Source organism: Moschus berezovskii, chromosome 9 (assembly GCF_049115385.1).
Source record: "Moschus berezovskii isolate FMDL1 chromosome 9, NW_MosBer_1.0, whole genome shotgun sequence".
NCBI classification, from domain to species: Eukaryota; Metazoa; Chordata; class Mammalia; order Artiodactyla; family Moschidae; genus Moschus; species Moschus berezovskii.
Genome location: NC_142468.1, coordinates 83,068,863 through 83,081,549, shown reverse-complemented (window position 1 = coordinate 83,081,549; position 12,687 = coordinate 83,068,863). Strand labels below are relative to the sequence as shown.

Below are 12,687 nucleotides of genomic sequence, written 5' to 3'. Positions count from 1 at the left end.
TCTGGATTTATTCAGACAAAAGGCAAATTAATGTAATTCAGTAACATTTATTTTACATAAAACAATTTTCAAAGAATACATTTAAAAACCATCCAGATACTGATCTTATTGCATTACAAAAACTTGAGAGGCACAATGGAAATATTCAAATAGATTGTGACGGGTGGAGATAGGGGCCTACGATCGCTGTTCACGGTGTTCCTTAGTCACTTAAAGGCTCTGGGTCCAAGAGTCTTTACCATGAGGCAGTAGTGCACTTCATTGAGTAGGAATAAATCACGTAAAATATATACCTTTGTACAGAAAGTGTTATTGTACTGTCACTTTCAATTACTTATAAAACTCATTTTGAATTGCACAAAAGTTCTCTTTAAAATCAATAACTCCCAGGAGGCAGGGCTTAGAACCAAGTTATCTGTCTAAATAATTCATTACAAATAATTCAGTTTCCATTTCTCCACAGATCAAAACAAACAAACAAAATGTATGAAGAGGTGCATTATTCAAATGGGACATTTAAAATTTTTTTCATAGGAAAATAGGTTTACACATTTGTCCCTAGTCAGCTAAAATTATTATCTCCCTACTTTAAAACAAATCCCAGAATGTCCAAAGATTTAAATCAGAGTACCCACACCACAGTACGGTGTGGCAGTGTTCACAGGAATTCATCTTGTGTCTCATCCTACTGCAGTATCAGATTATCAGAAAGGCACATGGGTACATTCTTGGAACAGTTTTGGTCTTCGGGAAAAAAAAAAAAAATCACACGTTTATAAGCAGTGATCTCAATCATGTTTAGAAACAAAAATACTAAACAGATTCATTTCCTAATCCAGGTGATAGAGAATCCGAGAGATTTCTGCAGGCACTTCACTTCCCATAGAATTTCTTGTTCAGCAGGTATATGAGAAGGTTTACATTCACTTTAACCTTATCAAACATTTTCATCACAGCTACGCCTTCATACTGCATCTGAAGTAAATCCTGCAATTGCAAGGAACACCAATCACAGCTTCAACTTGATGTTTCCCACATTTAAAACACATTCTAGAAGAATTTGTTGACAAAAATAAGATTCAGTTGACCTAAGGACCTTGGTGGGGATTCTTATACTTCAGTGTGCATCGGAATCAGCTGCTTTATTAATGAAACACAGGCCAGTTAAAACAGATTGCTGGGCCTCACCCCCAGGAACCTCTGATTCTGGAGCTCTGGGGGAGGGCCCAAGAATGTGCATTTTAACGAGTTCCCAAGGGGTGATGATACTGTTGGTTTGGGTGCCATAGTCTGAGAATCACTCATCTCAATGAAAGAAAACAGATTTTTAGAATTGATAAGGACTGTATGAGAGAAAACCAATACCGTTAACATTAGATATATAATTAAAAGTTTAATTTTAATTGAAAAAATCAAGACACTGATGTGATAGCAAGATGAGGTATATCCTGTAGAAGAGATAGTGTTTTCTAAAGTGAGAGCCAGACAATTCACCAAGGAGCAATTTTCCCCTCTTTCCTTAAGCATTCACATTTTCTGTGTATTTTATAAAATAAATTTTGAGTAAAGTGCCAAGTGCATGTATACTTTATAAACAAATGTGTAGAGATGGGGAGAAATGATCTATTTATTGATGAAAATTGTGAGACTGACGTTTGGAGAGCAACAGACTAAGCAGCTCCTCCTGATCTAGACAGACTGCTTGTGTTCCTGTATTCTATTCCTCATTCTCAACTAACCTTATCACTGTTTCATCACTGCTGCATAAACAAAGAAAAATTAATAAAATGTCCTTCATTTATAAATTAACAATTGGGTCACCCCAGTCACACACATGAGACTAAGCAGTAACATTTTGTAATAACACAGGACAGGGGCCCTTCCCAAACAGAAGATATCATTCCTGAACTGCCCTAGGCTCATCATACCCAGGTCTTGTTTTCCTGCTTCTAGTTCTGAAAACTTCTTGCTTCTTAATGATAATACCTTGTGTCCACAATGAGCACGGCCACCTGCAGAATTTGGAATCATCTTTGAGGGAACGTGGGTCTTGCCAGCTTCCTGCTCCACTTTCTCAATTATCTCCAATTGCACTCAACTAAAACCCCTCCATTATTCAGATTTCTGGGATGGAAATTCCACAGGGAAGTGAAGTTCTTTCATCAAGAATGCTTTTGACTATTAAACGGGGGTGGAGGTTCACTTTTCCTTTGAGACAAGCAACATCTGTTAAAGTCTCGTGGAAAAGAATGAAACCAACATGGTTCAGTTGAGAAGGAATCATGTACAGAGGGAAATTAGCTGGGCTGCCCATGTGGGGAACAGACGAACTCTGATCAAAATTGTGGTTGAAGACCAGATTTTAGTCTTAGCTCCACTATTTGCTATAAGATTGCAACAACATATAACCTCGCTGAAGTTGTTTTCTTGTGAGTAAACTGGGGTTGACACTGCCAGCTCCACAGGTGGGTTACTGGGTAGATGAGATCAAGGAGTCTGCAAACCCTTTGTAAGCCACTCTTGTCTGGTCAGGATCAACTGGAATCCTGTGAGACAGGCAGCAGAGCAGAGCAATGCAGGGTTTGGACTCCAGGGGCCCCTTCCACAGCATGCTTTCTGAACCTCAGTTCTTCATCTGGGAAAAGAAGAATGCCGGGGCTGCAGCCCTCCAAACACACCGGCCATTATCTGTATAAGCAGAACGCCTTCATGTAAGTCAGGCCTTCCTGTTAGGTACACGGCTACAGGATATAACATTTACGAACTGATGAAAGAGCAGGTTGAAGAAAATCTAGACACATAGAGTTAGAAGGAATCTCCCTTTGTCCTTTTAGAAACAAAGTCCTTGACTCACACTGAAGACCTGGCCATCATATTTCTCTTTCATAAAATGCACTTCATACTAGAACTGTCTAAATGCCATACGTGACAAGATGTCTGACTTTATGTCTGACAATCATTTTATACAGGGCAGGCTCTGTGGGCATTCAATCTGCACATAGTCCCCTGATTAGACAAAGGGCCTTGCACTTAACGTTCTGCTGTCACCATCTTGAAATTCTCACCAATTTTGAGTAAGGAGCTCTGCATTTTCATTTTGCACTGAGCCCTGTAAATTACATAACTGTCCTGACGATATACATGAATGACTGAAAAAATGTGGAGCATATTAGCCATCTGCAGACAGCTCACAAGTAACATTTGACAACTGTATGTCTGAGTGAAGGGTGTGAACAGCTAATCCTGCTATGGAACTTTAACAAAGGAGCAAGTGAAGCTGGGTGTTTGCACCCGTGTTAAAAGGAAGTCCTGTGGAATTCCCAAGGCCTCTCTAAACAGGTGTCTCCTGGTCACTGGTGATTCATCTGTTAAGTAGATGTTGATTGGCCTTGGGTCATTTCCTTCTTGGCAATCCGTGATATATCTTTGCTTTAGAGAAGCGTCACTAACCAAAGCACATCCCGGCATTCTTTTCTCTTTCTCAATTTATCTAAGTGTTCCATGGAATGAGTCAAGACTTTCAGTCAAATTTTTAAATGGATACATTTAGTGACATTTAAAATACATTAGAAAACTGTTTACTTGAGTATACTTTTCAAAATTACATAATATCTTCAATTTTCTCCAATTTACTCCATTATCTCAATGTCTTTATCAAACCATTTTGATTTTTTCCCCCTTTCTTTTGTTCTTCAAGCTTATAAAGGAATGCCAGACAGAAAAGAAGGGCCCTGGTATTTTACCCCATGGGTTAGGGGTGGGGGTGTAACTTCCTTGATCTCAGCCACAGGTCAGGCAGGCAGTGAGCCTAGAACTTACACCATTCCCAGTGGTTTATCATGATGATTCATGTAGATACATGCAGAATACCTGGGAACCATTTTACAAGTAGTTTGGGGCCCAAGTAAATATTTCCATTTAAAACCTCATACAAAAAAGAAAACAATCACATCTCTAAACTGATCCTGTGCTAGGCATTAAGAAGTAGGAGTAGATAAATGTTTGCTGCAAACCCCCTCCACTTCTCTTTTTTTTCTTTTGGTGGCACAAACTATTTTCTCAGCTTCCATTCAACCATATTTGTCTTAAAAGTGATCCTTATTTAAAAAAATAGCAATAATTTGGACCACAAACCTCACTTTTCTATTTATAGCCATCCGTTTTGCACAATGTTTTTCTTGCTTGTGATCCCAAAGAATTAACAAAGAAATTTAAGAAACTGATACAGAAATAATTCTAGGAAGAAGAAAGAAAAGGAGAAATGAGATCCAGAAAAGTTCCAATCCTGGGTATATGTTATCTTAGAAATCCAATTTCCTAAGAAAAAGAAAGTTTCCAGCCTTTAATCAATAGCTCTGAATACTGTTGTGTATATTATTCTTTTTCGCTAAGTTTCAAAATGAAAACATGGCTTAGAAAAACTCAATGCTATGGTTTACCATTTAAAAGCAGTTTTAGTTCCAATAATTTGAAGAACCATAGCTTTTAAAAAATCATCAATACTTAAAGACAGGCAAATAATGGTGGTATTGTTCTACAGCTAAATGCCATTGTTTGTCATGAAGAATGCAAGCAAGGGAAGCCAAGAATGACCCCCATTATAAAACTCCCCCCAGTCTGCAGGAATGCCAGCTTACCTGAATATTGAGCTGAACCTTCTCCATCTCAACACCCAGGAATTTTGATCTGACATCGAAGATACCCACATCTTCAGTAGATGAGATATCAAATGTAACATTTTTAAACCTAGTGAAGAAAGGACCATTCACACATGTGGAACTGCAAATATATGCTTAAAGCTGAAATGAATGGAATCCTCAGTCAACCCCCTTAGTGAACAGACTGCTGGGAAAATCCCAAGTTACCCCAAATCTCCCATCATCTCCTGATTTGGCTCACGGGAACTAGGTTTGATGGCTCCTGTGGAGATCTGTAGCAATGGAGTAGGTGTTTTAAGACCCTAGGTCTTAAAGAGCATAAGATGCAGCTGGAATTATATGAGACTCACAGAACTGTAAGTGTTGACTTGTATGGCTGACAGGACGTTAGTTGTTTAGAGGATTACTTTTATGGCAACTTCAAAGAAGAAGCGTTTTTTCTGAGTTTGTCTGAGTCAAAGAGAAGGTAGGATGGAATAAATGGAAGGGAAGCCAGGCCTTGGAGGAAGCAGGAGTTACAGAGGAGCGCACACAGTGAGTCTGGCCTCCCACAGTGGGAAAGGGAGTGATGGAGCATATGAATCTAGTTCTTCTAAAACAGTGACCCCAAGAGCGCCTGGTGTGGGGCCTGGGAGGAGAGTTTCTCCTCCACCTCTAATACACACAGTAAGAGCACGCTGCTGGAGTGGCTCTGACCCAGTCAAGGCGTCATCTTGACTTTCAAATTAGAAAGGTCCTGTTTTTTTTTTTTTTTCAATATTGATTTTTATTTATTTGGTTGCATAGGGTCTTAGTTGTGGCATGTGGGATCTAGTTCCCTGACCAGGGATTGAATCCAGGCTCCCTGTAATGGAAGTACACAGTCTTAGCCATTGACCCACCAGGGAATTCCCAGAAAGGTCCTGTTTTGTAACTGTAAATAACTCTCACTGAGCAAAACCAAAGGTCAGACTTTTTTTTTTTTTTGATTCAATATATTTGTTTATGCCCAGCTACTCTTCTCCCAATCATGAATGGGGGATGCTGGACAATGTGGCAGGAGACATATCCTTGCCTTTTACAAAAGGAACTGATAGAAACAAAAGCTGAATTCTGTGGTCTTTCCTAGGCTTGAAACCCTCTGAGGCTGGGGATGGGGGTGTTTGGCTCTAAGTCTGGGTCCCTTCAGGTCCTAGCACAGTGCAAGGTGTCCCAGAGCACTCAGATTGTTCAAAGCCACATCGCGCCAGCTCCCTGTTTGCCTTTAACAAAATTAATCTATTTTTTTCAGAGCTAGGCAGCAACAGTTTCTATCTTGTCTTCAAACCTAAGGAAATACAAATCGATAGAAATAGTAAACCATATTTGCTTTGAAAGCAGGCAGAAAAGAGCACACTGAGTGAAATGTCAGTTTTTTAAATCCCACTTTCTTAAGAAGACAAAGCAAATTATCTACTTTTGAAAGTGCTTTGGAAAGGCAGCCTTTCATTCTCACTGCTGACTCAGTACTTTTGGAGGGAAAGGCGAGGCTGGCTAAGCTGCGGGAAACCCAACCTCTCGATCAGTGCCAGGCCTGGTGGGAAGCCCAGAGATTACAATACATGTATTTTCTCCTGTCATCTGAAATCAAGGAGAAGCCCTGATAGACCCAGTGAAGCTTTCTTCAAAGGCCACAGGAAGCTGAATTAGTGTGAGTCAGATCTGATGTGCATGGTGAGAGGGGGCATGTGTTCTGTGCACATTCCGGGTGCCACTCACTGGTTAGCCTGAAGATCGTCTATGTCCAGGAGGACACCCTTCTCCTGCAGCTTTGCAGCTGTGTACCGCACCGGCTTCACCCGCTTCATCCCTCTGGGTTCTCCTTTTCCATCCAGTTTAATTGATCTCCGAGTATTTCTGGCAACATAAGAACAGACCATCTGCCATGAAGGTGGCAAACTCAGATGTTCCTGGCAGCACAGCGGCCAGGAGAGCACACCCCTGTCCACCCCTGGCCTCCAGGTATGGAACCTGGGCAACTTTATATTGTGTGATCGTCAGTGACAACCATCCCTGCACAGTGAAATCTCCTACTGAACTGGTTAAGAAAAAGCTATTTTCAATGTGACTCAAGTTTGAATTACAAACGAATATGCTTCATAACACTTGCACTCTGTTGTCTCAGGCGTATTGGACCACATGGCTCCATTAAGTCACTTTGCAATCAGCTGAGGTGCCGTGAAATAAACTGTGTACAAACTCCTAAGGGAAGGGTCATTAAAAGTGTTTAGTTTAACAAATTTAGTTTATTTAACAAACACTAGATGGCCATCCCTGTTCCAAGTGCTTAAAGTTACTTGATTGAAACACAACAGGGTAAAAAAACTAACTTTAATGCCAATGTTTATAGAGAATTAACATGTTTCTAAATTCACTCCTGACTTCTTAGCTCACAATGGCGAATCATAAAATTGAGATTCTAGTTTCCGGTTAAGTAATAAATCAAACTTTGCTACCAAACCCAACCTGAACAGACCAGGATTGTATATGAATTGATACCTCGTATAAATCATGACATTACAGAAGAATATATGATTTCAACTTACTTTCTTTTTAAGTTGTCTAAACAAGTCTTTATGTAAGTGTCATAATAATTAATTTGCTCTTCAAAAAATGCTGCCTTCTTGTTAAGTGCATTGAGCGTCTGCTGAAGTTTTTCCAGTTCAGCTTTTCGAAGCTTACGATGAATTCTTTGATTTCGAATATCCTAAGGTAAAAAGGAAAGGCCATGGTATGAGATCTAAGCAGGAGTTTGCTTTATAATATTGCCCCTTTGGGACAAGAAGACTATCTAGTACTAAACTCACTTTTTGTGACTGTTACAACAGTTGGGCTTCCCCGGCGGCACAGCAGTAAAGAATCTGCCTGCCAAGCAAGAGAGTCAGGCTAAGACCCCTGGAGAAGGAACTGGCAACCAGTCCAATGGGTAGAGGGGTCTGGCCGGCTACAGTCCATGGGGTTGTACAGTCGGATATGACTTAGTGACTAAACAACAATAACAGTTTATTTTAGTCATTTCATTTTAAACTCTTAGCACACAAATGTTCCCTTTTTACTTTAGAACTGGGAGTGTCCATATTTTACTTTGAGATGTAAGGTTGATGGAAAAGCAAAGAAGCAATTTTAGAGTAAGTATACAATTAATCTAAGGAGAACTAGTGTTTTAAAAAGTGTACAAGCAAGACTTTAGCAGGAGACAATTTCTTCAGAATGTTTTGAATTATATATACTTTGAAGAGTGCTTTATCCTGAAAAGTATTATATTTCATCATTACATTCATTTTCTTTTCTTTCTTAGCTGTCCTGCCAGGATTGTGGATCTTAGTTTCCCAACCAGGGACTGAACCCTGGCCCTCAGCACTGAAAGCTCAGTCCTCACCACTGGACCACCAGGGATGTCCCCATTTGTGAAACAAATTTTTTTAAAATATGCTTTTTAACCTGAAAAATAGTTTCCAACATTTGCACAAACAACAACTGGGGTCTCAAGACTGACTGAACAAATTCAACATGGATAACTATTAGTTGGATTTAAATAGAGTTCCTAGAACATGAAGTTGATCGAGCTGCTTACAGCTTGCGAGAGACACGGTACAGTTAAAGTTACAAACATACAATTCTATTTTTTAAAAATTCTAATTGGTAAATTAAGAAAATGTTTAAGCAAACAGTGCCAGTTTATTATTATTTTTCCTTTGTGGACAAATTAAAAACCATTCCTTTTAAGTAAAAATTCTTCATTAAGTAGAATCTTTGAGGGGATGCCTTCATGATAGTTTTTTTCTTTCTCTAAGACAAAAGCCTCAATTTCTCTACTGTACATTCCCTAAGAGAAGTATTTTCCAACCCAGAGTGACAGAAAAGGCACTACTTCCCTTGAGTCACTCAGGCTGGGAGGAATAAGTCTATTACCAGTAATGGCCATAACTTTCCATGGAAGAATAAAGCTGAGTGCACTTCCCCTTCAGAAGTTAATTCTTTTTTTTTTTTCTGATCATGTAACTGTCCTTAACCTCCAGATCCATTTTAGTTTGCATGTTTGGACAAAACAAAAAAATGAAAAAAAAAATTTTTTTAACCCCAAACATATACTTCCTTATCCTTGGCAAACAGATCTAGCCTTTTCCTGTGACGTTTCCTTGCACTAATTTGATATCCTTTTCTCAGGAAGTTTCTCAACCGTAAAAATATGGGATGAGAAAACAGAAACTAACTTTTAAGTCTGAACTGCATTCAGGCTAAACTGACTAGAGACAAATTCTCAGGGACACAGAGGTATCATCTCAGTGGCAGGTCCTCTGGGCAAGAGGATTATATGACAACTTGAATTATTACTCAAGAGAGAACTCTCCTGAAGTGTCACTTTTAAAATTAGTAGGTATCGTTTAAAGCAACAGATGAAACTCATCTATTATGTTTCCTAAGCATTGATGTCTGGTATGTTTCAGCTCTTCTGACAACCTGGGGGAGTTGGGCCTGAATGCTCAGCTCAATGTCCTCAGCTGTGTCCAACTCTTTGCAACTCTACAGACTGTAGCCCGCCAGGCTGCTCTGTCCATAGGGGTTTCAAAGCAAGAATACTGCAGTGGGTTGCCATTTCCTCCTCCAGGGGATTTTCCCGACCCAGGGAGTGAATCTGCATCTCCTGCGTTTCCTGCATTGGCAGGCAGATTCTTTACCACTGGGTCACCTGGGAAGCCCCTTAACTGGGGGAGTTGTAGTTATTCTCTATTAAAAGTCACCAACTGCTTTGAAACCTTAAAAAATCTGTAATATTGAGGAGGACAGGAACCATATGTATATAACTATGAATCCTTCATGTCACCTACTGAGTCCCAGCGTGTGAGCAATGATTAGCACAGACAGAGGATGAGATGGCTGGATGGCATCACCGACTCGATGGACATGAGTTTGAGTGAACTCCGGGAGTTGGTGATGGATAGGGAGGCCTGGCATGCTGAGGTTCATGGGGTCACAAAGAGTTGGACACGACTGAGTGACTGAACTGAACTAAACGCAAAGCAGAAAGAATACTCTTTCCCACAACCTTGGCAATCTCATTGAGAATGTCTTGGTATTTGTTTTTGGATGACACGTGTCCAGTCTGTTCCAATGTCCGAAGATTCCTCTGGATTTTCCTCTTCTTCTGCTCGAGAGGCAGCTGTGCATCTTCAACCATAGACCGACCACGCTTCATGTCTTCGGGAGTCCTGGAATCTAAAACCGCACGGGTCACCATGTCTGAGGCATGATCTGTCTCCTGGAAAGGGAACATCAAGATGTTGATTCATCTCTGATGTCCTGACCTCACAGGATCAGAAGCTGCACAAGGTAAACGAATACCAAAATAAAAGAGGTCCTCAAGCCGAGGTCCGAAGGCCAGAGTCACATGTTCCTCAGGGGTTCTGTGGCAGGTCTTTGGGAGGGAATTACTTTGTTTTCCCAAAAAACAGAGCAGTGGTGGCAGGCGTACCCTGAGCAAAATTCTAAATCGTTATTTTATGGTTAATGTGACAAGTTATCTTAGTAACAGATGTATTACAAGGGATAACCAGCATTTTCTAATTCCCTGGATGGAAGGATTTCAGTGTTGGATAGGATAGTCCAGTTGAGAAAAGTAAAACTAGATTATCCATTAAAACGTGGCCATGAGAACCCTGAACATCCAGAACCCAGTTAAACGCTCACACACAAGCCATATATACAGACATTCATAAGCCGTGAAGGCAGTCAGAGACCTTTGTCCTGGTAAGGCAATCATTCTCAAACTATGAACTCTGAAAAATCTGCAGTGTTTCTTTGAACCAAAGAAATTAAGAGTATGCTAGCACAAAATACGTTTCCAAACAAATGATGAGTAAATGAACGAATCAAAACAGTTTGGATAGTCTGTTTTAAAAAACTGTACAAGAGACTCGTGGTCTTCACATGTCACTGTACTAGAAAACCGACTGACAGGATAGACAGAGTCTAAGCCTATAAATGCAATTACACGCAGGAAAGACGGATCACCCTTAAGGACACAGGAACAGTGAGCCGGGTCAGCAGCAAGCAACAGCAGTAGCAGCCGATGTTGTTGAGGACTTAGTATGTAACAGATACTTTTCGACTCACTTAACATGTTTTAACTGAGTTACTCCTGAATTGGGTACTAATATTATCATTCCCGTTTTACAGTTGAGGAAACTGAAGCATAGAAATATTTCTAGGCACCCAGCATTACACAGCTAGGAGGTATAGAGCTACCTCTGATTTTGGAAGTCTGCACTTTTACTGACTGTGTTATATTTTGGGGGAGAGAAAATATGCTTAATAAAATATTAAGAGTTAAAATTCTCATACTCAGTACTATATTCTACCCACTTTGGTTTAAAAACCATGACACAATGATTTTTTTCACAACCAATTAAGAATGATTCAGGAAAATCATGTGTAACCCAGCTAAAGTTCAAAAAAATACAAAAGTACAAAGAGGTAACTAAATAAATACTCTTGTTAGTGTTTGTTTCGGGATTGGCAATTATTGAAACTAAAGCAATAAAACTGAAATTAATTCAGAACAAACTAAATAATGATACATTTTAAAGGATGCTGATAAAAGTTTAATGCATTGTGATGAAAGATTGTTACGAAATTTTATTTACACTAGGATAATGGTACTCTGATCTAATGGACTCAAGATGTTGGCTTCCTAAGCATTTGAAAAACAGTTTTAATGAGTAAGACTCTTGTTCATTTCTTCAAGTCGGCAAAAACACAAAATATGAAAGGTATTTTTCTATATCCTGTTGACCAGAACAATTCCTTAAGTGACTTATCTGCCTATCCACTGCAATGAGTAGTCTTCATTTTTAAGCAGTCCATTTTTTTCCCCTTTGTTTCCTACACTCACTGTTCAAAATTTACCATGAACATTCAGAGGCTTTAAAAGACCCAGAACTAATCTTCTAGTCTAGGATAAGATTATTTAGCATAAATTCAGTGCTGTATTTTCCTATTTCATTTCCATTGATATTCCATGGATTTGCTATATAACTGAAGTCAGTTCACTGAAATTTTTACTTCCAAACTGTGTCAGATAGTTTCTCTGAGATAACAGCAAACATTTGGCACAAAGATTTGTTACTAAAATCAACACATATCTAAGGTACTTATTATTTACACTTTAAAGGCCAATTACCTGTTTTGTACTTGCTGGTGTCTCTAAGATTTCTGTCAGTGTGCTTCCTGGTTGGTTCCGGATCACATCAATGATCAGTTTTTTGGTCCTTACAAAATAGAGAAAGGAGAGACAGGCTTTCAGACAACAGTCTTGATGCACAAAAATCTGTTTCTCCTGAGGCAGTACAAAGATGAAGCTTCAAAGAGAATCCTTTAAAATGAAACAGTCTCGCAGAACTTCAGGATGTCTGCTTTAAGGCTCCCCAAAGTTTGTGAATGCTTGATAATCAAAGTCTGGGTTTTATATACTTGAGATCGTCAGATTACAGGGGCTTCCCAGGTGGTGCTAGTGGTAAGGAACCTGTCTGACAATGCAGGAGACGTTAAGAGACCCAGGTTCGATCCTTGGGTGGGGAAGATCCTCTGGAGGAGGGCATTGCAACCTACTACAGTATTTTTGCCTGGGAATCCCATGGAGAGAGGAGCCTGTCGGGCTATGGTCCATAGGTTCACTCAGAGTTAGACACGTCAGATTACAATGTCAGTATCCTGAGCACCAGTATGTCATAACTACTTTTTGTTTTTCAATTTCATTTGTGCTTTTTGGCCATGCTGTGGCAGCCGGTGGGATCTTAATTCCCCAACCAGGGATGGAACCCGTGGCCCCCGCAGTGGAAGCTCAAAGTCTCAACCACCTGGACCATCAGGGAAGTCCCCCTTTTCTTCTTCTCAGACTGAGACTTCTTTCTGATGACCAGGAGGAACAACTGGGCTCATCACTCTGGAAGGAGCAGGAATTATATCTAATGTCCTGACTTTAATAACATTTAAATTTCTGAGCCTGTTGAAA

At 39.8% G+C, this 12,687-nt stretch overlaps 1 protein-coding gene across 1 annotated transcript in view; it reads right to left on the bottom strand.

Moving 5' to 3' along the window:
* Positions 1-752: 752 nt before the first annotated feature.
* IQGAP2 (IQ motif containing GTPase activating protein 2) overlaps positions 753-12,687 on the bottom strand; it is a 316,582-nt gene continuing 304,647 nt past the window's right edge. The window contains exons 31-36 of the mRNA XM_055435889.2: positions 11,857-11,944; positions 9,724-9,936; positions 7,223-7,383; positions 6,396-6,533; positions 4,638-4,746; positions 753-987 (exon numbers count right to left, since the gene is read on the bottom strand). Of these exons, the coding sequence (XP_055291864.2) occupies positions 874-987; positions 4,638-4,746; positions 6,396-6,533; positions 7,223-7,383; positions 9,724-9,936; positions 11,857-11,944 (823 nt within the window). The 3' untranslated portion in view covers positions 753-873. The remainder of the gene's footprint in view (positions 988-4,637; positions 4,747-6,395; positions 6,534-7,222; positions 7,384-9,723; positions 9,937-11,856; positions 11,945-12,687) is intronic.